General features: G+C 35.9%; 1 protein-coding gene across 6 annotated transcripts in view; it reads right to left on the bottom strand.

Moving 5' to 3' along the window:
* Positions 1-2,804: 2,804 nt before the first annotated feature.
* Positions 2,805-24,971, bottom strand: part of SBF2 (SET binding factor 2) — a 230,887-nt gene continuing 208,720 nt past the window's right edge. For all 6 annotated transcript variants that reach the window (XM_030273779.4, XM_030273781.4, XM_030273784.4 and 3 more), the window contains 10 exons: positions 23,103-23,204; positions 21,747-21,932; positions 15,125-15,251; positions 14,119-14,246; positions 13,366-13,599; positions 9,019-9,123; positions 7,764-7,957; positions 7,188-7,275; positions 5,652-5,783; positions 2,805-5,380 (listed from right to left, as the gene is read on the bottom strand). In XM_030273779.4, coding sequence (XP_030129639.4) covers positions 5,282-5,380; positions 5,652-5,783; positions 7,188-7,275; positions 7,764-7,957; positions 9,019-9,123; positions 13,366-13,599; positions 14,119-14,246; positions 15,125-15,251; positions 21,747-21,932; positions 23,103-23,204 — 1,395 coding nt within the window. In that variant the 3' untranslated portion in view covers positions 2,805-5,281. The remainder of the gene's footprint in view (positions 5,381-5,651; positions 5,784-7,187; positions 7,276-7,763; positions 7,958-9,018; positions 9,124-13,365; positions 13,600-14,118; positions 14,247-15,124; positions 15,252-21,746; positions 21,933-23,102; positions 23,205-24,971) is intronic.

Genomic DNA, 24,971 nt, shown 5'->3' with positions numbered 1-24,971 from the left:
AACAACTGATAAAACCAGTTTATCTGAAAAATTACTTTTCTCTCCAGAAATTTGTGTCACTGAAGAAACAAAGTCTCAAAGGCCTATGCATGAAGAAGGGCATGCAAAATGTCGATTTCTGGTTAAAACCAGATGTCTGATTGCTGTAGCAACAGAATGACACTTTCTGAGACTGTCAGAAGACCTAGAGCCTGCCCTGACACTGCTAACATCCATCACCCACTCAGTGGTCAGTGACACCATCCCACATTCCAAAACCAGCTCCCCAGTTTATTCCTGGCTCTGCTTCATTAGCACTTGATGGGATATTTTCCAGCTTTTCGTACTCATACCAGATGAAGACTTTCTGCAAGCTTTCCTTTCATTCAGGGGCCTAAAGTGGAAAAACCCAGTTATTTTTGACTTAAATTTTGACTGGTTTTTGGTCAGAAAACAGTTTTAAAGATGAAGAAAATGAGTTGTTTTGAGCACAAAAAATGGAAGAGATTTTTGAACTTAATTCTGCTGAAGTGAATATATGATTTACCTTAATTCACAAAGCACTGAAAATGAGAGCTCTTTGAAAATTAAAAAAGAATATAAAGAGAATCTTACCAGCATCCCGGAGAAACAGGTTGCCCAACTTAATCAAAAATCAATGGCAATTCCAGGACCAAGTCTTCAACAGTAATTTGTTTCAATTCCATCATCTGACTGCATGAAACACTACAAAGATTCGAATGCTTTATACTAAGTAGTCAAAGTATTTTTGACTGAAAAGTTAGTGCAAGCACTTGCCTGAGCTACTGCATCAAAATATTTAATGTGAGGGATCATATGAGCACAGCAGAAGTTAAGTTAAGTTTTAACTATTGTGATGGCACAAAAGCAGTGCAACATAAGCAAAGCCTGTGCATGCAATTAATTAAACTTGAGAGTGTTCTACCTGCATTATTGTTCACTATATTGAGCTTCTCTCATAATTGCACACAATTTTATGACATTATCAATTTGAACTTACTGGAGGTCTTGATGTGAACAGGGATGTATAAATGTTGGACAATTAATAGAATTCAGATAGACACTATGAAGTTTTGGAGTTCCTGTTTAGTGACAGGCTTGAATTACAAGAATTCTGAGTTGAACTGTGAGAGAAATTAATTAAACAACAAAGTATTTATTGATATTTGCTCAATATACAATGATAAACAAGGCATCAATAAATAAAACAAATTAAGACTATGCCTCTTAAGTTTTTCTAGGTGAGCATAGGGGCACGAAGGAGCACTATTTAATACCTGAAGGAACAGCTATCTTTGAATTTCCTTCCAGGATAGTACTGTGGTGCTTTTAGCCTAACTATTTACATCTCCTACTATTGCCTGTTTTACAGGCAATAGTAAAAGTACCATCTCTTTGTGATAAAAGTACCATCTCTTTGTGAATCTCTTAAAACATCTTCACCAAAGAGTAGACAATGGAAAAACCGAGAATGTGCCAAAATTAAGCAACATTTCCTATTCTAAGTAGGCAGATTCTGACTTCTAAGCAAAATCTGAAAAGGAAGGAAGAATCTTGAGCTATGTGATGTAAGCTGAAACTGGACAAAATGTAATTTCTCCCTGGATGTTGACTGGTAAGAGAAGAGAGGAACAATACTGAACTTGCAGCATCCTTATGGACAGTCAATTAATGAGAAACTGGATGTGGAAAAACTCAAAGATGAAAATTTCCTAAATGAGAATGTGGATGCTACCATTGCCCTTGGCTTGCACAGTAGCCAAAATTGGGGAAGAAACTGATCAAATACAGACAAACCCCACAAAGTAGGTGTGACAGTGATACTCAGCATGAACATCAGCATTACTGGGGAATGGGTAGATTAATTCCAGTTTTCTGACTCTCCAAAGCAACCACAGGATAATCATGAACAGACAAAATATTTGGATGATCACAAATATGAAAAATGAGAAATGTGGTGCAGCCACTTCAACATTCTCCAAGAATATTACAGGATGAAAAGGCAAAATGACAGTCTTTGGACAAGATCACTGCATTTTTGTTATGTCTGAAATTCACAAAATATCAGATACAAATAATGTGTGTGGGATGCGACACAAAATTTTGAACATTTGTTCTTGGGTCTGTTAGCTGTTTGTGTACCATTACATAACCAGTGACCCACACGTGTGGCATGCTAAGTATTTTATTTTTTAGTATTTTGTAGTAATTCTAAGGCTCCATCAAAATAAAGGGTTTTTATAGAAAACACTTGTTAGATAGGAAAGAGAAATCACTGATAAAATACTCCAGTAACAACTCTTCATAGCCTAAACTCACTTCATTCCTCCACCTACGCTGTGGATGTTTTGTTACTGAACGCAGAGTAGGACAAACAATCCTCTCCCCTTCTATAGACCTGTAATGTTGTAATTCTCTTTTCTACAGTAGGAATGTTCTGATACACAGAGTGGGAATAGTGATGTGACAAGAGTAGAGGGAGCAGCTCTGATTATCCCAAACTTCTCAGTGGATTTTTCTAGAAAACGTTCAAATATGAATTTGAATCCTTTTGTACACAGCATTTTTCCCAAACAAATTCTAGGTTTCTAATTCTCTGCTGCTGCTACAACTCAAACACAGCGGCAAACCCTGTAGCTTAAGCTATGCTGACTTGTCCACATTTTCTCCAAGTCTCAGTTGAAACCTTCATTTTGCAGAGGAGAGTCCTCCAGGGACACTACAAACTTTGTGTCCTCACACCGAGAGCATTTTTCTACCGTTCCCTTGTACACTCCTTACACAGACACCACAAATACCACGTCTCTCGTTTCAGCTTTTATTTGGGTATTTTTAAGTTAAGTTGCTCAAGTCCATTTTCCATCAATACAGACACTAAAAATCGAGATCAACATTTAAGGCAACATTAGCATCCATGCCAAGCTCAATAGGCAAACCCCATCCTCTAAACACCACAGCATCCCAGAACTGCCATGGGTCCCCTGCCTCCCTCACACGTTCCCTTTCCCTTTGGACTCTGCTGTCCCACACCACATGCAGCAATTCCATTCACATGCACAGCCTCAAGTCTCTTGCCATTTTTTTTATAGTTTCTTTTTTAGGAACTAGATAATTTTTGCATAAGGTGATATGAGTGAGATGAGTCTCAAGGTGAAAGTATGCAGTTGACTTATCATACAGAATATTTTTTTTTTTTAAATATATTTAACGTCATTATTCAATGACTTTAGTATGAACATTACGTGTATTTAGCCTTTTGGTAAAGGCTATACATTGAGACTTGTTAGAATGATAATCTTGCTTTAAATTCTGATTTCTTTAGTGTTACTGTTGACAAGTGTTTGAGTTAGGGATGCCCAAGTGCAACTTTTAGGTAAGAATATTTACAAGTATACAAAAGACCACGTAGTTTTTGAATACACCCACTATTCTCAATACAGAGTAAATAAGGATTTGTCTTGTGCCGTTGTGGAATATTTCATCAGGTGGGTTTTGCTTTTCTTCTCTTTTACAGTAAAAGGAAAGTTTTCACTTTTCCTTAAGGAGTGTATTTATTACAAGATGGTTAGCATACATATATCACATAACATACAAGCGTTAAAACTGACCAGTTACAAAATAAGCAGTGGTATGTATATCTTCATATAACCTAAGAACAGGATCAGTATTTTACAAAGTACATATAAAAGTACTTCATATACAAAGAAAAATACAAATGTGCAAACACCATTGTCACAGGTGGAAATCTGTCAATTGAAAAATGCTAGAAAAATCCTTCATATTTTTGTTTTGAATTTGCAAATGCATTAAAAACAGCTGCATTTCCTATTGTGTATGGTGAGAAATCTATGTTCCTTTCTGACAAAATACATTAGTTATAAAAAAACCCACAAAGTTTAATAACTGAAAAACCTTGTAAGTATAGTCAGTTTGGTTAGGCTGACATTAAATTACAAGCAGAATGTCTGGAAAAATGAGAAAATAGTGAATCATATATACAGACCTTTTGTAATATTAGTGTGCTATTTAACATATTAACATTTCAAAGTAAAAACAATGGCTTAATTACCTACATATTCTACTCAAAGTCCTCATTATTTGTAGACTGTAAAATTTCAACTAATTTGGGGCTATTAAAAATGTTTTTCCAGGATTTTAAGCGGAACAAACACAAGTTCATCAAAAGTAAAAATCTATAAACAGTCTTCCAATTAATGTGCAAAAAAATGTTTAAAAAGTATCAAATCACGACACCTCAAACGTCATTATGTACATATCTAATATCTGTAAAAGCAGTTAACTAGCTAGTTCTGTTTTGTTCTGCTACAAATAACTTACCTCTGTCCTGCAAAATGTCTGCATTGTAAAGACTTCAGTGCAAGTGCTTGCTTCATTGTTTAGTGCATTATCATGTTTGTTATTTTTTATTTTACAGTGAGCAGAACAGCATATAAATTAACACATACAACTCACACACAAGAGATTCTTCACCTACTGAATTCCTAGCTTGCTGTTTTCCATTGCTCCAGGGTAGTGTCAGCCAGTTTTCTTCAGTTTATCCCATTGGCATTGCAAACAGAATCTAAAATAAAAGTGCTATCTATGGTCTTCAGGTAATCCCTAGATTTTGAAATTCCGTAACAACATTGCAGAAGCACCCAGCAGAGCACGAGATTAGAGAATGACCTGCACACTGAGAAGACACTTGAAAGTCTGGCATTAGGCAATTTCACTTTTTTGGTCTTTAAAAATATTGACTGTCTATTGGCAATCTGGTGTGTATGTCACTGGACCCACAAGCTTCATTTATTTATCTGTTTTTAGGAATTGTAGACATGTTCCCTCTTTTTCATGACTAGCTTGGAAATAAGAACAGTCTGCTTAAAAATCTAAATACTATAGAAATAAGTGGAAATACACTTCTTGTTGAAGGGAAAATTTCTACACTTTCCTTTGGACAGGTTTCCTAAGAGAGTATCTCTGAAATGAGAAAACCGGGATCAGATGCTAGTGCAAATACAGCCCACTTTTCTAGCTAGGAATTGTACTGAAGAGAGAGGAAATTCAGGATAAATGGATTATTATTTTTTCAAGTCCTCCCTGCAGAAAAAAAAATAGCAGTTACAGTGGTTATAATTATTAAACAGAAAATAACTTATTATGAAATTTATGGCTGAAATATAAGGAAGGCGGGTTGTGTGTCAGTAACATTCCAGAGCTCAGTTTCTTCCAGGATGAGGTGCTTTAAATTGGACTTTATCATGGAACATATTTCTCTTTTCTATGCATCTGAAATGCAACTCTGGATCCTGTCCATCCATTGTTGAGCACTCTGTGCATCTTGGGCACAAAAGTTATACACACGTTTATTTGTCTTCAGCTGCAAGGGAAACACAAGGACACAAAGATGTCAGCACATGGGAAAGAAAACCTGCAGACTTTAAACTGCAATACTCAATTGGGCCTGAATGTAACACTTTTGAACTACTGCTGTTGAGAGTGATGCCAGATACATAATTTTTTTTTGTCTTGAGATGGCACAACAGCTCTTTCCTAGCTCACACCTTCCAGCAGAACTGGAAGCAGGAGCTTAAACACATGACAGGAAGGAAGTTTCACATAAAGATCAAGTAAAGACCAGATTTACTTACATCAAAAAATGCCTTTTCACTGGCATGTTTTGGAGCTCCAATGGTTGGAGAAGCAGGAATCACAGTTTCCACTTCTGCAAGGTCTATGTGTCCCTTACAGCTCGTATCCTCACCAGAGTCATAGTATCGCAGCTGGAACACGAGAGAAGAAAACCCAGACATGCTTTTAGATGTACCTTTCAGATCAATTCCCTTTTCCTGGACACAGCCCTGGGGGCATTGACTGCTAAAGGTGGGAGGCACAAAGATTAGTAGGAGCTGAGGGAAGAGTATTTTTTCATGGATTGCAAATAGTCATGGATTGCTTTGGGCAAGAGGGCACTGAGGCAGGAAAGCAGAGCCATTTCTTCACTGGTCATTACATAAAACTAACACAAAAGCTTTACTTCACTGAGGCATTGATAAACACTTGTTCTCTGTATTTCGAGAATTTAAAGTGATCAGCAGAAATTTCAGTGTAATTTTAGGTAATTATAAACCACACAGAAAGCTCACATTTTCCTATACTGCACATAGAGGTTGAACAAAGTCTGTGCTTTTTTTCCCCTCCTTGCAACTATACTTTGATATGGGTATTAATCACTCTGTAAACTGAGTTCCAACATGCAAACAAGTTCCAAAACAGCCCCCACAACAAAACCCCAACAAATTCCCATAAGCCAATGCAAAATAGCAACAGAAACTTTCACAGCAAAAGTCAAACAACAGAATTCCAAGTAGGATTGACCTGTATTACTCCTGCATTTATCATAGTCAGAAGCTTATTTGGTTATACAAAAAATGCAAGAGTATCTTTTTCTTCTGAAAAATGAACCTTTTCTCCTATATATAAGATATATAGGATATATTAGGAAGAATAATTACAAACAGCACTTTTGTTGGTATTTACCACACTGATCTTGAAGTACTCAATTAGCATTTCAAGAGATGCCTGTCTTTATCTATATTATATATTTTAAAGCGTATGGACTACAGTAAATTAAATTGTTTTTTAAACAAAAGCATACATGAGTCTGAGGAATTATGGTGGAATATTTGGCTCAGAATATTTTATGTCTGATGACCCAATATTATTTGAAGTAACAAGACCATAAATTTCTATTGCAGAATTCTGGCACACACTGTAAATTGGATAAAAAGTTTAGACCAACAGATGTCTATTTTTGGTACTCCTTCTAGTACAATGATTAGGTAGAACACTTATGAATAATTTTGCCACTAAATTTACATTACTCTGACTAATCTAAAATATTCCTATATATTTTTAAAACACATTCATATACTTTAATAAAATACTCCTATATGTTTCTTTCTAAAAAATAAAAGGCAAAATACTAAAACCCCTCTGTCCACTCAGAATTCTGTATCAGCTACAAGATACACATGAGAAACCTTGACAGATCATGAATGATATAGCACACATCACAATTGAAAATCATCATTACTAATCTTTGTAAGACCAATCTATACAGACTCAGTCAATAAAAAAGGAGCAACAAAATAATAAAAAATGTCCATTATCTAAAAAGGTTTTACCTGGTGTTTTGTCACATCCAGCACAAACCAGCGAGGTTTCCAACCTTTTAGCAAAGCTCCTCTTTTGTACAGCGTACCTTCAAAAGATCTGAGAGGGACAGAAAACACAGTGGCATGGGATCCCATAATATGGATATTGCTGAGAAATAAAAGCCCCAAAATGACACATATTCAAAACTTACTACATACATCTGAAACACTTATTTTCCTGCAGGAAAACTAGCAAGACTTAAACCAATAGTTTAGCTACTGGTAGCTGTGACACACAGTTTTAGTACTTTGGATGCATTAAATGTACAACTACAATTTACTTGTGCATCTAATGAAAGGGAAGGGTGAAGGATGCTGGTAGGAGATAGAGGCCCACCCATTGAGACAACTAAATGTAATCAAATCCAAAAAGCAGGAATAAGGCAGCCAGAAAACATTCCGTGCACATGAAAGTTTCATTGCTTCCTAAGGCAGAGACTTTTACCAATCTAATAAAACATTACTAAATACTGTCTGATTATTCAGTGATATTCAGATACACTAGCTAATTATTATTACTAACTACTGTCTGGTTATTCAGTTTACCTATTTTCATCATTCTTTGATGTGAAATGATTGTACAGCGTGGTTGTTCTTCTGTCTACTCCATTAGAGGGAGAAATGCCTGAACTCTGCTCCTCACCCAGCCCACTGTCAGGTATTTCCAACAAAGACCTCTTTTGATAGGAATGCAGATTAGGTGACATCATCCCTGAGGAGCCAGAGGGATGTCTCCGGAGCTGAAAAAGAGGGAAATAGAAGAAAAAAAGGTACTGTAATGTGTCTTGCATTGTAAGATGGTCTCAGTGCTGTACTGATAATAAATACATGGTACAACATGAAAGTTAGCAACTACTGGCCAAAAAAAATCTTCCTAATACAAGTCAGTGCTGCCTCAGAGAAGAAGCCAGAAGGATGGAATTCCCTGCATTTCTTAGGCAGAAAGGTTCACAAGGTGTGAGAAATCAGTATTTCAGAAAAGCTTCATATATTCCAGTGACAAAATACTGAACAGTGTTGGCCTTGCTTTCTCAGAAGCATCTAAAACTGAACAGACATTTGGATAAATTTCCCTGATTTCAAAGGGAAGGAAGGAGGGAAAGGAAAAATTGTGGCTTCCAAGAGCAACTTTATAGATCCATGTCATTTTAGTAGAATATCAATAACAAGAGGGATCCTGTATTCGGTCCTAATCTAAATGACAACACTCTACAGGTACAGTCTTGAACTGGTAACTCAGTGTGCAGAGTTCAGAGGGCAAGCTCCCCAAAAGCAGTATCTAGCATTACTCCTGGTGCACACAGAGAGCAAAGAGGCAGCCTTTGACTTAGAAAGTCTCTATACTCTCAGCTCTTCTTGTTACCACAGACAGGAATTGGAAACACAAGCATGAATATTTCTTATCTCTACTTAGAAATTATAAATCCATTTAGCCATGGAAATGTCTTTATGTATCTCTGAGAATCTGTGATATCCTTTTGGCTACTTTCAGGAACTGAGTTTTTTTAGTATTTCAAGAATCTTTTAAACGTATAAAATCATACATTTGTGTATTAGTAAATTGCTCATTTTATCTGTAGGCCTTAAACTACTTCAGAAACTCAACTAGATAAACAGCACAAGTAAAAGTACATTTTTCAACATGAAGAAATAAAAAGCCAGTATCATGGGTTAGAACAACATACTCAGTTTTTCAAAAGCAGTATTTTACTCCAAAAAATACAGTGGTCTTGTCAGTGCCTCAGGTAGCCTACATAGCAGGAATGGAATTATTCTATTGGACAAGCTCTTTTTTACTTACATTGTCTTGTCTGGTGTCATCCTTGAGATTCATTTTGACCCTTTCCCACAAAAGCTGCCACCTCTCTGGGCTCTGATTTAATTTACTTTCCAACCTCTCAATTTCCTGAAACGAGTAACAAGGAGCTCCTTAAGAATAAACATTTCTAACAGATCACTCCCTGGCAATCATTTTTATACAACCATTCTCTAGTCAGTGTTTTCACCCAGTGAAGTTCAAACCCCTCTGTCCCACCAGCTACAAACTGAGATCCATCAGAATCAAGAGTCAAAGGCACCCAAGGACAGCATCAGCCACATTTTGTTCTTCCTGCATGTCCCAGGTTGGAGGAGCCACCAGGCTTTCAATTGTCCCCCAGTCCTCCTGAACACACAAAATTCAACACCCACTGCCATAACAGAAACCCAACACTGATAAGGACAGGCTGTATTTTATGAAAATATTTACAAAGAACAAATTCTGTGCTGGGCCACCAACATTGTACACTGCCAATGCTAACATTTACCCTGGTTTATAAAATGTGATACAAAGCTGCAATAAAAGTAGGAAATGAAACAGAAAGATTTATTCAATCTGGATGCCAAACTGTAACAACATGTTCTTGTTGTGGAACTTGGGAATATGACCTATGTTGATAACCTCCAGTTAGGGTTATTTCCTGTTAATAAGACAGTGCAAAGTTAAGTAAAAAGAGGCAATTTTATGAGTTTATGTTTACTTGGGAACACTCATTGATACACTTATCAAGACTTGAAGTGTGGTCCATATTCCTTGCCATGCTTCCTTTCTCCCTTTTTACTTTCAACAACTATATTGTTAAGAAAATCTTCTTAGTAATTTAATAAAATTAAAATCTCAATTTTGCAAATTCAACTAAGAATTAATGATGGAATAAAAAATTGCCAGAGGACATAGGTTTCTCATGCTATATAGAAGTCAATTAAACATCTAAGACATTTATTTTCAAAGTAGAGAAAGTAAGTCTCTACTTCTACCATAATTAATAATTAAAGTAGATTTCATAATATTGTCCAATCCCTATTGGTCTTTTGATTGAAATTTTTTTTCAAGAAATTGCTACTTATTGAAAGACAGAAAATTGTTATACTTTTAAAGTAAGAAAACACTTTGATCAGGAAATGAACTTCTGAACTAAATTCTGAACTCTTAGGTGAAAATAAAAAGCCAGCATTTGACAATGTAACAGGAACAAAATATTTCTACAAACTTTTCCTTGCTGAAGATAAATTATAAAACTCCAAAGTGAAACTAAATGTAAGAAATGTGGCTTAACAGCAAGAATCAAATGAGAAGCTTGAAATAACGAAGGTAACTGAAAGTCACATATGCTCTCCTTCTGCTAAGAAATAAAACCAGAATACTTTTGTCTGAAGTATCTTCAGGTAGATAAAAAAACAAGGAATGATGAACACAAGCCAGACTAATGACTTCTCTAGATTACTTATTTGTCATTGAAAGTGCTGAATGGAAAACACTTCTGGAGGCATAAAACTGAATCAGTTTTCCAGACACTTTTCAAAGTAAAATCCTTTCCAAATTGCTGCAAAAGGATATAAGCTCTTCATTGCTATAAGTTAATCAGTTTAATCTGATCATTCTCTTTCTGCCCTAGTCTTGACTTCTGAGTATGAGTCCTTCTCTGCAGAATCTGGAAGTAACTGAAACTTGTTACTTAGCAACTGGGTCACATTCCTTTTTTTTTTGGCTCCATAGTGAGTAGTGCTTCCAGAACCTAAAATGAAAAACTTTCACAAAAATCTTTCAACAATCTCCTGTATATAACTTGAAAAGTTAGGACTAAATTCTCCTTTAATAGACCCCATGTAAAAAAACATACATGGCAATAAATCACTAAGATTTACTCTTGCCTCTTCAGTTTTAAATTTTATGGAAAGCAGCAGAGTTTTTTTTTTCCTTTCCATGTGTGGAATGGATTCTGAGTGGATGCTTTTCCTTGAAAGAAAAAAAAAAATCCTTAAATTGATCTCTCTGGTTTATCTGCTGTTGTCCAGGCTTACAGGAGCAGAAGTCTGTCTGTCTATCTATCTATCTATCTATCTATCTATCTATCTATCTATCTATCTATCTATCTATCTATCTATCTAAAAGAAAGGTTATAACAAATTCAATTATGAGATGATCCATTTCCTGCAATTACTAACCAGCAGTTAGCATTACTGTGCCTTCCAGAAGATCTGATGCATAACATGCTTTGGAATATCTGAATGGTAGAAACAGGAGTTACATCTGCAGCAGCTCCAGAGCTCTGGAGGCTGATCTCCTCCTTTGCACCCACAATATGTCGGTGAATGCACACACACAGGTTCAATTCTCACAATTCTTACAAATACCAGGATCTGACCCACTCTTAAAAGAAGAGCATCACATTCTACCCTGAAAATTCTGAATTAAGGCACTCAATAACTTCTCTGTTTCAGCTTTACATCCTGAAGTGCACTATCTAGTTTTCAATCGAAAAATATCTTTAGAACAAACAAATTTGGGCTTATCATTGTAAACTAAGCTAGACTCAATCTTCCCCAGTAATTTATGATGCTAAATATGGTCTCAGTTGAAACATTTTTCGGATACCAACACATTCTCAGTGGATTTATGATTAAAAGAGGTCTTTCTCCTATATCAGCAATAGCTCTAAATTAACAACTAGTTTTACAAGAACGTTCACTTTGTTTTTTAAACTTAGAAGAGTATTTTTGTAACCTTTATACAACCTCTCCAAAGTTTTCCAAATGTTCTCTCCATTGCTATCTTTTATTACTATAATCTAATTCACAAATAACATTTAAACTCTGTAAAACCTGACCCACATATCTTTAGCCTATAATATGGCTAATTTCCCTGTCACATGGCAGTTTCTCACAGCTGTGGACATGGATGGTCTGGCACCTACCCCGGGAAGAAATGCAGGAGAACATTGTTGTGTTCCTGAAGTGCTTCTGGCCTCTGGTTACCTGATACAAAACTCTCTGTGCTTTGCTGAACAATCCCCAAAATGTCCCCTGCTGAGAGGCTGCTCTTCCTTTCCCTCTGGGAAGTTAGAGGCTCTGAGAAGTTCTGACTGTCTTATTTTGAGTCAAGGGGCGGGGGTTTAGATGAGATTCTTTTTATTTATTATTTTTTGAACTGGGCATTGTTCCTGTGTTTGATCAATCAGGATTGGAAGGAGCAGACCAAAAGGAATTTGAGGAATGTGCCAGAATAAAGCTAACTCTCTATCAAGGACTCACATCCATTCAGAAGCTTCCTGCATTAAGACTTGCTAAAAATCATCTTTGATTCAGGAGAATTGGGGGCCTAGAGCATATCCTGATTTTCCAAGCATTGCAATAGTAAGCTCCATAATCCCAGCTTTAATTTAACGTAAAGCTTGCAAAGAGTTTTCAAAATAAAACACTGCACACAGGGATGTGTATCTGGACATGCAAGGGGCTCAAAAGAATGGAAGTGAAGAGTGCCCTTGTCATTTTCCTGCACCATCAATTATGATGATAACCAAATGTTAGGCTGTTAATTAATTATCATCAACAAGCATCTTTGTCTTTAAGAGAAGACAGATGTTAAATCACTCTAAATAACTACAACAATGATGATAACGGGATCATTTTTCATCTTCTAATGAAGCACAAAACCCAAGCAGCCCAAGTGAACCTAAACAAGAAAAAGCCAAAATCAAGCATCCATTTCAAGTACCAAAACATTCTGAAGAATCTAAATTTATCAGTTTGCTTCTAGTAAACATGAATAAACTAAGAACAATCATTGCAAGCTTTTTTGAGAAATTTGGGCCAAGATGTTCAGTTTATGTTTGTTTATCTGCTTCACAATTGTTAAAATCAACAAGTGTTAGATTCTATTTTCTGATCTGTCCAAGAATCTGGGTCGTTATTTTACCACACAACTACTTTAAAATGAGGAGAAAGTAGTCAAGAAAGCAAGATTCACCATTTGTCCAAATGAAAATAGCTGCTCCTGCATTTCCTACAAAAGGCAACCTAAAATTTTATTTATTCTTTAAAACAGACAGTGAAAAAATGAATCCACAAGTCCCTGCTGACTATAATTAAAGCACACTCCCAGGGAAGTGTGCATTCAGAACAACATCAGCTTTGCAGGAAGTCTGATTGATTCCCAGAACCAACACCACATCTCCAGATCAACCAGTCAGTCTTACTAAAGGCATGTTTTGACATCTATCATGATCCTTTTAATAACAGTACATCTGTAAGGCAAGAACTTCAATAAAAAGTAAATATGAATTTCATGAGCATAAGAGAACTCAGTGCTCTGTGCACCACAAGTACTCACATTCAGAAGGCTGGTGATGGCATCAGGCTGTATTTTTTTTACATCATCATAACATGGCCACACTATTTTCCTCTTAGTCTGAGAGACTGAACCATCTGCTTGGTCATTTTCTTCTGAAACGTTGCATTTTGCAGGTACCATGGTCCAATCATAGGAAGGACCTGTAGCCAAAATCTCTTCTACGTAATAATCCCACTTTTTGAGGCTGGACATATTTACATTTGGCTTCAGTGCCTATTTGAAACAAAGTGTTATTATAATGACATGAAGGAAGCCTTTCAATTTAAGATATACAACACAATACCTGTATTTTCCAGATTATTCTAAATTGAATTCTACAATGGTGGGTGTACTGTGAATTTTCTACAATTATTCAAGACATAGCCCAGTCTAGGGGATAGACATTTTCATACAAGACAGAGATAATGTGATTCAATAAGATTGTTATGAAATGCATCCCATTATGACTCTAAACTCAGTTCCCCTTTAAAGACAATTTTAATAATAATTAATATAATTTAATGAAATCAAGCAGGGAACCTCATTTAGTTCACCAGGATGCATGAATAGATGCTCCAGAATTTGGCCCTTTAAATTACATTTCCATGTCTTTCAGATACTGCTCCAATCAAGCACGTAGGGTCAATTTTGTCCACCAAATACTCAACTCAGCTCAGAACAATTAAGATATCAAAATGTACTCATAGAATCACTCAGAATAACAAAACACCTGTATTTCAAGAAAAATCATACCTCGGTTTCAGCAGGGGCATAGAGGTAATTGAAGAAAATAGGGCTCCTTTTGTGCATCTTTTCAATACATTCCCAAATACAAATTCCTTTCTTGGCATGTTTGTCTCCTTTATCTTCAAACAACGTCCCTGGGGAAAAGGAGAGCAGCACAAAGATGGCTTTGTGATAATGCTCAACAAATGCTAAAGCACAGCCTAAAGGAATTTCACAGATTGAAAGCATAGCAAACTCTACTATCAAATGCCATTGCAAGAGGAAATAAATAAGGAAGATAAATAATAGATATTAACTTTTTTTTTTTAATAAAATGGTTGCTCAAGTCTAATCTGCCCCACAGCTACAACAGCTTTTGAGAAAGCATTACAACTGATCATATGCCATGAGAAGCAGCCCACAAAGCAGAGAAATTTGGAGATGTTTTTGTGGACAAATCCCAAGAACAGCCTCAGCTGGGTTATTGTAGCCTCAGAAAGATGGCTCTGAGGGCAGCAAAGGCCTTGGAACCAGTCAGGTTGCACATGACAGATGGAGTAAAACAGAAAATATAAAAGGAGAAACACTGAAGATAATGCAAGAGGAAGAAGTGGGAGGGAATTCATGGAAAGGCTTTTCTTTCTTGAAACTTTATGCCCTCTCTGATGGACTCACAGAGACTTTGTTTCTGTTAAAAGAAGGTATTTAGTATGGAAAACGGAGCTACCTGGAAAAATTGCTGAAAACTTAGCAAATTATGCCAATTAGGCATGGCACTAATTTCTTCTACTTTATCTCAGGGCCACCAGAGGCATGGCTCAGGAATCACTGAAGCAGAAAATACTACATGTTCTTCACCTCCATTTTCCTTTCTACACCTGAAATGTCATTTCATTACGTGGAAATTCCTTATGTGGTCACCACACAGCTACTGGACCATCTTAACCCAGGCAAATTTTTGTAGACCAAATATTGAGGAGAAAAATATCAACAACTACAAAAGCAGCAGGCAAGACACAAAGATCACACATACCATGTTCTAGTCTCTCATAATCTGAATCCAGAAGAAATGTTTTAAATCGATTTGATATGTGATGAAAAGCCAGAAACTTCAGATAATATTGATTGAACTCAAACTCTGTCGGGTATTGGTTATGAATCTAAAAAATAAAATTTAAAAAAAAAGGAAAAAAAGTGGACATTGAGGATAATACAAACAGGTATGTAAGAAATAATAAAATGAAATGACAGCAAAACAATTCTCCCATGAATGCTGAAAAAAAATTTCAAGTGTCATAAAAATCCTTCTAACATTTTGTCCTAGAATATTTTTTGGCTAAATAAATACATGTATTGTCTATGCTGCAAAAGCATTTCAGAGCAGAGAGAGTGAACTGTGTAATAAACAGCATCATACTCTGTATAAATGACTCCATGATTCTTCCAGGAAATCTAACTGAATATCAATCTTCTATGATAATTCTTGAGTCACCACATAACTTCACAGGTAAAGATGCTACTCCTGGATGTGGCTGGAATTTAAACTTAAACTGAAAGGTTTCACATTGGATTTCTGGCTACTGCTCAGAATCCCTCAAAGCAGACAAATACACAGACAACGCTGCAAATGAGATTCCACCTACCACTTCTGAAACAGCCAATTTCTCAAGTACTTACTAGTCTACACATACTTTTTCCTTTTCAACATATGACCAAAAATATTAGAGTATAAAAAAAACCCCATAATTATTATTTTAAAACAGTAAAAACCATGCCATTCCTTAAATTTTTGCCCTCATTAGGCTGTGGGTCTGATTCAGTGAATGTCTCCAAAATGAGTCAGGAGCTGATCTTTATTTAAGAAAACTATACAAGATTATCAGTGTACAGCACCGTGAAGTTGCTGGTTCTTCACAGCAGCTTCTCTTTAACATTATCATAAAGAGCCTGGTGGAAAAATTTAAGCATGAAGTTTAATATTCATGGCAAAAAATTTAGCATTAGTTACTGATATTTATACTTGATAGCCATATAAAATGAAAGAGTCTAAAAATCTTGATGAAATAGAGCTTGGAGAAATTTCATGTGTTAATTTAAAATTTACTCTTCAAGTAAGTTTATGACTCGTGATTTTATTTTCAGACTAAACACAGCATTAACTGAAAATTCCTAATTGCAGTGGAAATAAGTACAGCTTGCAATTGAAAAAGAAACTGCTGATTGAATTTCACATTTGAAATAAGTCCCACTGTGCTTTGTTTAGCTCCACATCAAACCTGTAGTAGACCTTTTGTTCTGCAATCTACCCTGCCTTGTCTTTTGCATTCCCACCACTCATTTTTCTGTTCCATATTTTCTCTCTAATCTCTTAGCAGTTTCTCTCTTAGGCTGTCAGTTATCCCATGGGGTTTTTGCAGTACTGATGGGAACTTTTACTATGACTATTTGAAGCTCCTTACATTTATATGTCCACATAGACCAGTTAAATAAAGGGGGGGGGGGAGGATGGGAATAGTGTTTAACAAGGAGTTTTTCTACTGAACATACAACAGTGACAGGAAAATCCCTTGAAAGGCCCTATAAACACCTATACAGTGTTTCAGTCAGAAAATTTGTTATTATATCTCAATATTACCTCAGGGCTGGGCATTTTAAATGCTCAGATACTTTAAGACATGTCAGTTCAATATACCCACTCTAATTTAATCCCCATTTTTCTCCTGATACAAATACTACATTCCTGCACTGATTTGTTAAGAATAAAAGATGTAAAAATAAGCACTTTTTTTTTTTTTCTATAATAAATTCAGGACTTCAATTTTATAGGAAAATTAAATATTTAGCTCTATTTATAAAAAAGAGGGTTTTTTCTGTATCTTCTTTAGTACATATTTTCTCATTGTGTTAGGAGAAGGTTTTTTTAATATACTGTAAGAAGGAAAGGCAACATTCTGCTATTTGACATGAAATATATCTAGGGTCTTAACTTCTACTTATGGTCCAACAATTATTTTAATACATGTAAGAGTTACAAGAACAAGCTGCTGATAAAATCCTGTCATGGCTCTAAATGTTGTGGGTGATTCCATTCCCGAGATTTCTGGATGCAGAAATATTGTATAATATTTATATATATTTTTATATATATATAAAATATATATATATAATATAATAATAACTATAAGTTATTATTATATAATTTACTTTTAAAGAGAAAACATCTTTAAAAAATTTCTCCGATAGAGGTAAACAATGCAGTAATTATTGTTGTCTTAATCTCCATAATACATGAACATTTAAAATCCAATTAAACCTGCACATGTTTCTAATATTATGATTGGAGAAACCCAGCATTTTGGAATTCTTTTTAAAATTACCAAGTTCCCACTGAAGTAAGTCCTACATGTATTTAATAATCTTATAGATCTATCAACTTTCCTTAGTTTTCTAATACATTTTGGTTTTTAAAATCAATTTTTACTTAGTAGGAATGAGGAATACAGCACTCCAGAGGTCCTGTGCTGGTAATGGCTACGAGGCTTCTCCTGCAAACCCTGGAATAACTGAGCACATCTCCCACGGGAGCAGCACTCACCTCCTCTTACACAGGGTGCTGTGACAGAGATCCTCACGGGCCTTAAAAGATGTCAGCTCTAGAAAATCATCCTGTTTTAATTATAGTTAATAAATGACCAAACAGATTCAGAAGAAAAATAAGAAAAGCTTCCTCACTGACATCACTTGCATGAACTCCGTCTCCTTAGAAGCAGGGAAAGTATCTGCCAGATGCTGCTATTGTGAAAGACTGATTTTGCATTAATAATTCAGCTGACACCTGGAGATATTGGCATAAACAATGACTTCTTATAAGATGATGCAGTTCTAATTTAGGAATCACTGCTTCATTTGTTTTCTCTGTATCTTTAGTTTAACCTCTGATATTTAATGCATGTACTGGCTCTGTGGTAATTTTCTTACTGCACTTAGTGTATGGATTCTAAAGGTTAAAAATACTTTGAAAGGACTAAATGTTTGCTTCCAGTTAATAGGTGATGTTAAAAAACAGATTATAATACACTTCAGGGTCAAGTTGCAATGTAATTGGATTCTGTAGCTGTGTAACAATTTGCACAGAAACCAATGAAAATTCACAAAAAAATTTGAGTACAGATGTTGAGAAAACTTATTTTTAAGGTAAATGAATACAAAATTTCAATCAATAATTTGACTTTGAAATCAATTTCCCTAGAAATTACAACCACACTGTTAGAATTTGGTAGCTCAATACTATGAGTTAGAAGAGTTATCGTGAGTTAGAAGAATAATCTAAGCTTAGTTCTTGAAAAGGTACTCTGAATTGCATTCTCTGTGGGACTGTAGGTCATTTAGCTTACAGACAAGTCTGTATTATCAATATTAGACTGATTATGCTTCCCATGCCCTGTCTTGGATGAAGATAATACTGGGTAAAATAATTATAAGCCCTTCACAGCCTTATCTTTCCTCAGAAGAAGTTACTGCCTCCTTCAGATGGACAAGCTAAGCTGCTTCTAATGGACAAGCTGAACTGCTTCTAATGGTCTTTTCTACCAGATTTCCCCTGACATTTTGGCTGGGAAAAGCAGGCAGGCTGCCAAGAAGCCCTGAGCCAAGGGACTAGAAGGTGCTCCCTCCTCCAGAGCCCAGGGAGCAGCTCCTGATGGGCAGCAGGAGGCACCGGTCCTGCTGGCACAGCTGCACCCAGGGCCAACTCACAAAGCAGAAAATACTCTTCCCTCTGGAAGATGTATCTGCTAATAACCTGAGTTATTCATAAGGCAGACTCAGATACATCTGAGTGACTGTGATCATTCACTTGGGGGGAACTTTGGAAGGAATTTGAGATGGGACCTCTGAGTTGTTTTTGATGATGCAGTTTATTTTTTTTTATCTTCTACACAGGCAGGAAGGGTGAATTTGGCCCACATCATTACAGCATTGTTCAGAAGGCCCCAAGACTCTTAGTTACAAGACTTTTAAGGAGTTATTGACCAATAAAACTGCCAGAACGACATTTATGTTTTTGACCCAATCCTTAAATATTTTGTCTTACAGACCCCTGCTACAGCGTAAGCTTTCTTAGCCAATCACGTTATAACACACAAACCTATAGTATGTTCATCCCATAAAACCTACTGCATTCTAAACTCGTTGTTTACCTCTGTAACTACTTTTATATTTTCTATATTTTAAACCCTCATGTCTCTGTTTTAAACTATAAATCCACATTCTTGCTTCTAGCACCTGAGTTTGGAAGCCTTTTCCAAGATCTCAGATCAAATTCTGTGTTTAATTCTAAGCTTTGGCTTCCAGGCCCAAAGTTCCGAGAGCTCTTTGTATTTTGGATTCCAACAAGTGACAGGCACTGAAGCTGCTCCCTGAAGTGAATTATAAAGGTGATATTCCTGTATTTCCTTGAAATATTCACAAGTGTGCAGCCTGAGGCAAAACTGCACCTGACAGTTGTCAACAGCAGGGATTTTTCCCACTTTGCATTTCATTCTAACTTTTAAAGGTGGGATGACTATAATCCATTGTTCTATGTCCTTAGAACTGCAGATTTTGTTAAACATAACTTAAAGAAAAATCATGAAGAAAACATGGTCCATTCTATTTCATGGCAATAAACCCAAATCCTCGGAATTAATTTTTAACTTTCTTCTGGATAACCCATTTGTTTCCAAAACCTGTGTCATCATCTCTGAATCATTTGAGAAGGAAATACTGCACGGGCATGTGAGGATTATTTCCTTGTAATGACAACTTTCTAAGATTTATTACAGTAAAACTAAAGCAAAGTGCTTCCAGGGGCAGAAACAGGATGTAGGCTATGTCTACATTAGCAAGTAATCAGAAGGAACCCAGAGCAGACAAACAGACTGAAGCAGCTGCTGCTGAGGTCCCTGCAGCCATACTACACATCTGTGGTTTTACCTGCACTAGATTTAGTTCAGTTGAGTGGATGACTCCACTTTACATTGATGAACCCAATGGTTTTAAGCTAAGTGACAAATCATTGATGCAAGTTTAAATTCTTCCCCAAAAAATCTAGTACACATCCACCAGATCAGCATCATAAAATGGTAAGGGGGGATGTTGGAAGGATTCACTCCAAATTTACACTATTGCTTAAAATCAGGTAGGTGTACTCCATTCTACTAATGGATGGAGTCATGCAATCAGCCAGTTTAAGCTTAGAGAAGACACCTGACAGCAGGGAGAACACAGCACCATGACCAAGACAAATTATTAATTTACAGAATCGAATGAACCACCAGGCAGATGGGTCTCAGTATTAGAGCACATGGCATTTTTTGTCCTGCCGTAGCCACTGCAACCAAGAATATGGGTCTTTTTTACTGCAGAAAAGGAACAATAACCCTAAGCCTATTGTAAGAAAAAGTGCGACATTTGGGCAGATCCACTTATTTGAACAAAAAATGCAGTACTGATTCTCTTTAGAGAAATCTCCCAATTTCAAAGAAAAAACAACCTTATGACTACAAGCACTGGGAAATGGATGAAACAGAAAATGTGACAAATATTTCTAAGGTTTTCATAAGGGCAGTGATGTAGCAATCAATGTAAATTCCAATAATATGATTTACTAATTCCTGAGACAGCAAGAATGATACCTGTTTGTTTTTACCACTGGGACACAAACAAAGCTGAGGGTATTTTCCATAACATGTTCTTCACTCATCTTCTAAGCTCATTCATTATCAATTTCACATAGATTGCTTTCCATTGGTTTAGCAAATTATGTAATCTGTGGAGTTTTCTTCAGGTAGCAGAGTAAGACTACTCACAGACTCCTCTTTCATGGAATATTCTCTATGAATGTGTGTCCCCAGCAATAAGGCTGGTGCCTAAACAGTTAATTTTCTGTGATACACAGTCATCCATCCATTTTAACACAGGTTAATAATGTCAAGGAAACTTTCAGATTTTTCAAAGAGAAAAATCAGAGAAGTGGGAAAAGAAGGACACACATACAAGAGGAACTATGCAAGAACCCCTCTTATGTTTGTATATACAGAATCTCTGCAAAGACTTTACATTTAGTGGTTTGAGATGAAGAAAAGGACAGAGTTAATTATCCCAAAATTAGTATAATCTTCTTAACCTAATTTCCTTCTATAGAACAAAACTGTTGGTGTCTATCTTCTTCTGAACATGTACTAGACATAAAAATCAGAACGTCTCATTATAGCTGTCATTGTTTCCACAACTGGTGCAGTTCAAGGCCTCTCTTCAAGGCTCATCATCAGGCACAAGGAATTTAAAACTGTCTAGTCAAGGTATTAGAAATCAGTCCCTTTTTCTTTCTGAATAAAGGACTCTAAAAGCCACTCATAGCTTAAAAACCTTCTAATTGACATAAACAACCTTAATATAGCAGTACCACCAACCATCCCTCTGAGACTGCTTTGGGTCAGTCTCCTCCAGACAACCATTCCAGCTCTTCTTGGGGTGAAATCCATCCACTTTAATAAAACCTAGGTGATGATGTTACTAATCTTCTCCCAAACCTGTATCTATAACACCTGAAACACTGCAATATACACATTTCTTCGTGAAACTTTCTTGTAAAGGGAAGTTAGAGATTGGCTTACCTGATGCACACAGTCTAAGAACTGTAAGAAGACAGGAGCAAATCCACTGCCCTGGCAGTTGAGGGTCAGATTGCTGCGCTGGCTGAATTTGTGGCCAAAAGAGAGCCACTCCTTCTCCACCAGCATTCTGAAGCCTTCCAGGGTCCTGTAGAAGGGGTCACTGAGTAACTGCACCAGAGACACCACCTAGAGCACAGGACAGAATATTCTGTGTTACCAGTGACAGAAGTTAGGAGAAACCTTTAGCAAATGAATGTAAGCATGCAGCAATCTGTTCATTGCTCAAGAAAAGAAAAGCTTTTATATAAACTCAATGAAAAGTATTTTATCACATACATCAAGCACTTTTATGAAACAAATCAAATACTATTCCACATGAAAAAGCTTAAATTACATTAAGTCTTTATGGTATCTGTAGAAGTAAAAACTACGCACCTACAGACTTGGAAGTTGATTACACGTTTACATTTTTACTACATGTTTACTACATTTAAATTATGTTGAAAATAAAACCCATTTTTAAATAAACATTTAAAAGACAGTATCTACTACCTCAGCAAAAAAAGCATTAAAGCATTGGTCCTGAGGGTGACTTTAGAGTTTTTGTCCCAGCCAACTGCAGTCTGTTTTTATACACAGTATCTCAGGAGACTTTAAAATGCAGCACTTTCACCTATGCATCTCCCCTCTCTACTCTTAATTGTTTGGCAATGGTTCCAATAATTATGGTCACATTCTTCTGTGTGCTTGTTTACCTGGTATCATGATGCTGGCTGCACATGAAAGTTTATTTACTAGAATTATGGATGTCTGTGTTTCTCTTCTGAATTATGAAGTAGCAGCATGGACACAATGCATCTATTAAATCAGGCAGCAGATCTTGATTCACCTAATTTATAGTTTGAGGTGATCTGTCCTTGCAGCAGGTGTTACAGGCACTTTGGCACAAATTCAGTTTTCTCCCTGTGTGGTCTTCTAACACTACTTATGGAAATTGAATGGAAGAGAATAGATTTCTCCTGTGTTTAAAATGCACAGTGTTTAAAATGAAAATTAACAGATGTGGCAACTTTTAGCTTTCATTCTTACACATGGTCAGGTGCAGGAATGCAGATCTTACATCTAAGCCTTAGAACTGCTAAGACCATTAGGACCTTTGGAATGAATTAATTTTAAGGAATCATGTAATGAAATAAATTGCAAATAAATGCAAGGTTTGTGCATTTATCTGGTTTCTTCTCTGCTGCCACAACACAAATTTATTAATGTCAAATTATCTGTCAACTTGTGTAAAAAAGTATTGCCTGGTGCTTTTTCTTAATATTTAACTATTACAAGGTTTTTTTAGCAGCTTACTTGAGCAGTAATATCCCAGCCATCTTCCAAACAAACCATAACAGAAGAACCATTTTCTAGGAGTTCAGAAATGATCACACCCAGTTGCATTATCCTGTGAAGCTATAAAATATTAGAATGAGTAACACACTCTGGATAAATCTTTAGAAAATATAAATAAATAGAATATTTTAATATTTAAAAATGCATTCCTGGATCCACATATACCACAGATAAATACATTGATGCAACTGATTAGGCAACAATTAAATGTAAAAGTCTAAGGATTTCCATGTACAATAAAACTCAGGGAAGTTTTGCAGATAGGAACTTGAAGTATTAAAGTCAATAGTACTGTAATAAACTAGCTGCCATAAAAAGGAGAATGGGAACAACACAGTTGACAGATTTATTGGAGAGAAATTCCATCCTGGGCTTAACACTAAAATAATTTCCTCTGAAATGTTAAGATTCCATAAAGTCACTGACTACTTTGATGGGAGAACCCATGCAAGATATTTACAAGATACAAGATAATATTACTAATATTCAGTCCCATGGAAGTTGGAAATTAATGAATTGAACAGTAATAACAACAACAGAAAAACAGTTTAGATAGTTGGGCAAACAGGAAAAAATATATCAAAAGAGGACACTTTAATGATTTGTACTTTAATATTCATTACACAGTGATGCTAAAATAAGCAGGTTAAAGAAGTTCAGGTGAATCTGGGCAATTTTATCTTACTATGACAATTCATATCATTATTACTGAAAAGAAAAATCTATATGATGATTTTACCATTTTTGTATACTATGACAGCACTCTTGGTAAACAACATAATAGGTAATACATAAACAATTCAGTTTTTTACAGCAGAGTGAAACTGTTCTTTGTGCAGCACTGAATATAATCCAACCAACAGAAGCAATGGGAAAGATGAAAGCCTGAAAGAAGGAAGAAAACAGTACAGGAAAACAAACAAAAGATGGTAAGAATCATCTAAGATCATTTATGCAAGGAAAAAAAGTAAGTTCAGAAAGTACACAAGGCACAGGAAAGTGAGAAGAAAATTAAATTGAAGAAAACAAGAGGAAGAAAGATCAACCAAACAACAGTTAAAACCTAGAAAATCATCTTTATTCATGGCAGTCTGCTTTCTTCCTCTTAAAAATCTGATGAATATTGCTATGGAAATTGTGATAGAAAAACCTTGACTCCTCTGATCATTCACATAGCCATCATTTAGGAAAAAAACCCAACCAAAAATTTACCTGCAATTTTTATAAGAAAAGACTGAACAGAGAACCACTTTTAAAACCAAGCTTGTTTATTCTTCCAGCCTTTCTTAGGCAGTAAAAGAAAGGCTGTTTCTTCCCATCTTTAATGAGGAAACTGATATGCAATCTGGTTTTATAGATTCCTTGTTAAAAATGCAAACCACTATTTTTAAAATTTGTGTTCAGAAGACAGGGCAGTGTTGAATTTTCTTCTATGCATTCACATTCTTATAAAGAGATAGTCCACACAGTGTTAAAATCAGTAATGTTAAACTTCTATTGCCCAGAAGAGGAAAGCATAATACAATGAAAACATTTCTGAGATGACAGATCTATGTTCTTTCATGGGAAGAGCAGAGAATGTGCCAAATCAGTCATAAATTAACTTCATCAGTCATAAATTAGCTTTATCACATAAGTCAGATATGACATGATTTAAACCACAGAAATGTGGTTTAAATATAACAAAACTAGTGTGTGACATGATGTCCTAGTCCTCAGCAGAGAGATGCACTCAAAGCAAGGAATGATCCTCTGGAATATGCCAAAAGAGAGAACTGAAGTATTATCTGCTCTCCACCCCTGGGCTGCTGCAGGGGACAAGTTTAT

This window comes from Taeniopygia guttata, chromosome 5 (genome assembly GCF_048771995.1).
Source record: "Taeniopygia guttata chromosome 5, bTaeGut7.mat, whole genome shotgun sequence".
In the NCBI taxonomy this organism is placed as follows: Eukaryota; Metazoa; Chordata; class Aves; order Passeriformes; family Estrildidae; genus Taeniopygia; species Taeniopygia guttata.
This window is presented reverse-complemented; position numbering and strand designations above follow the sequence as displayed.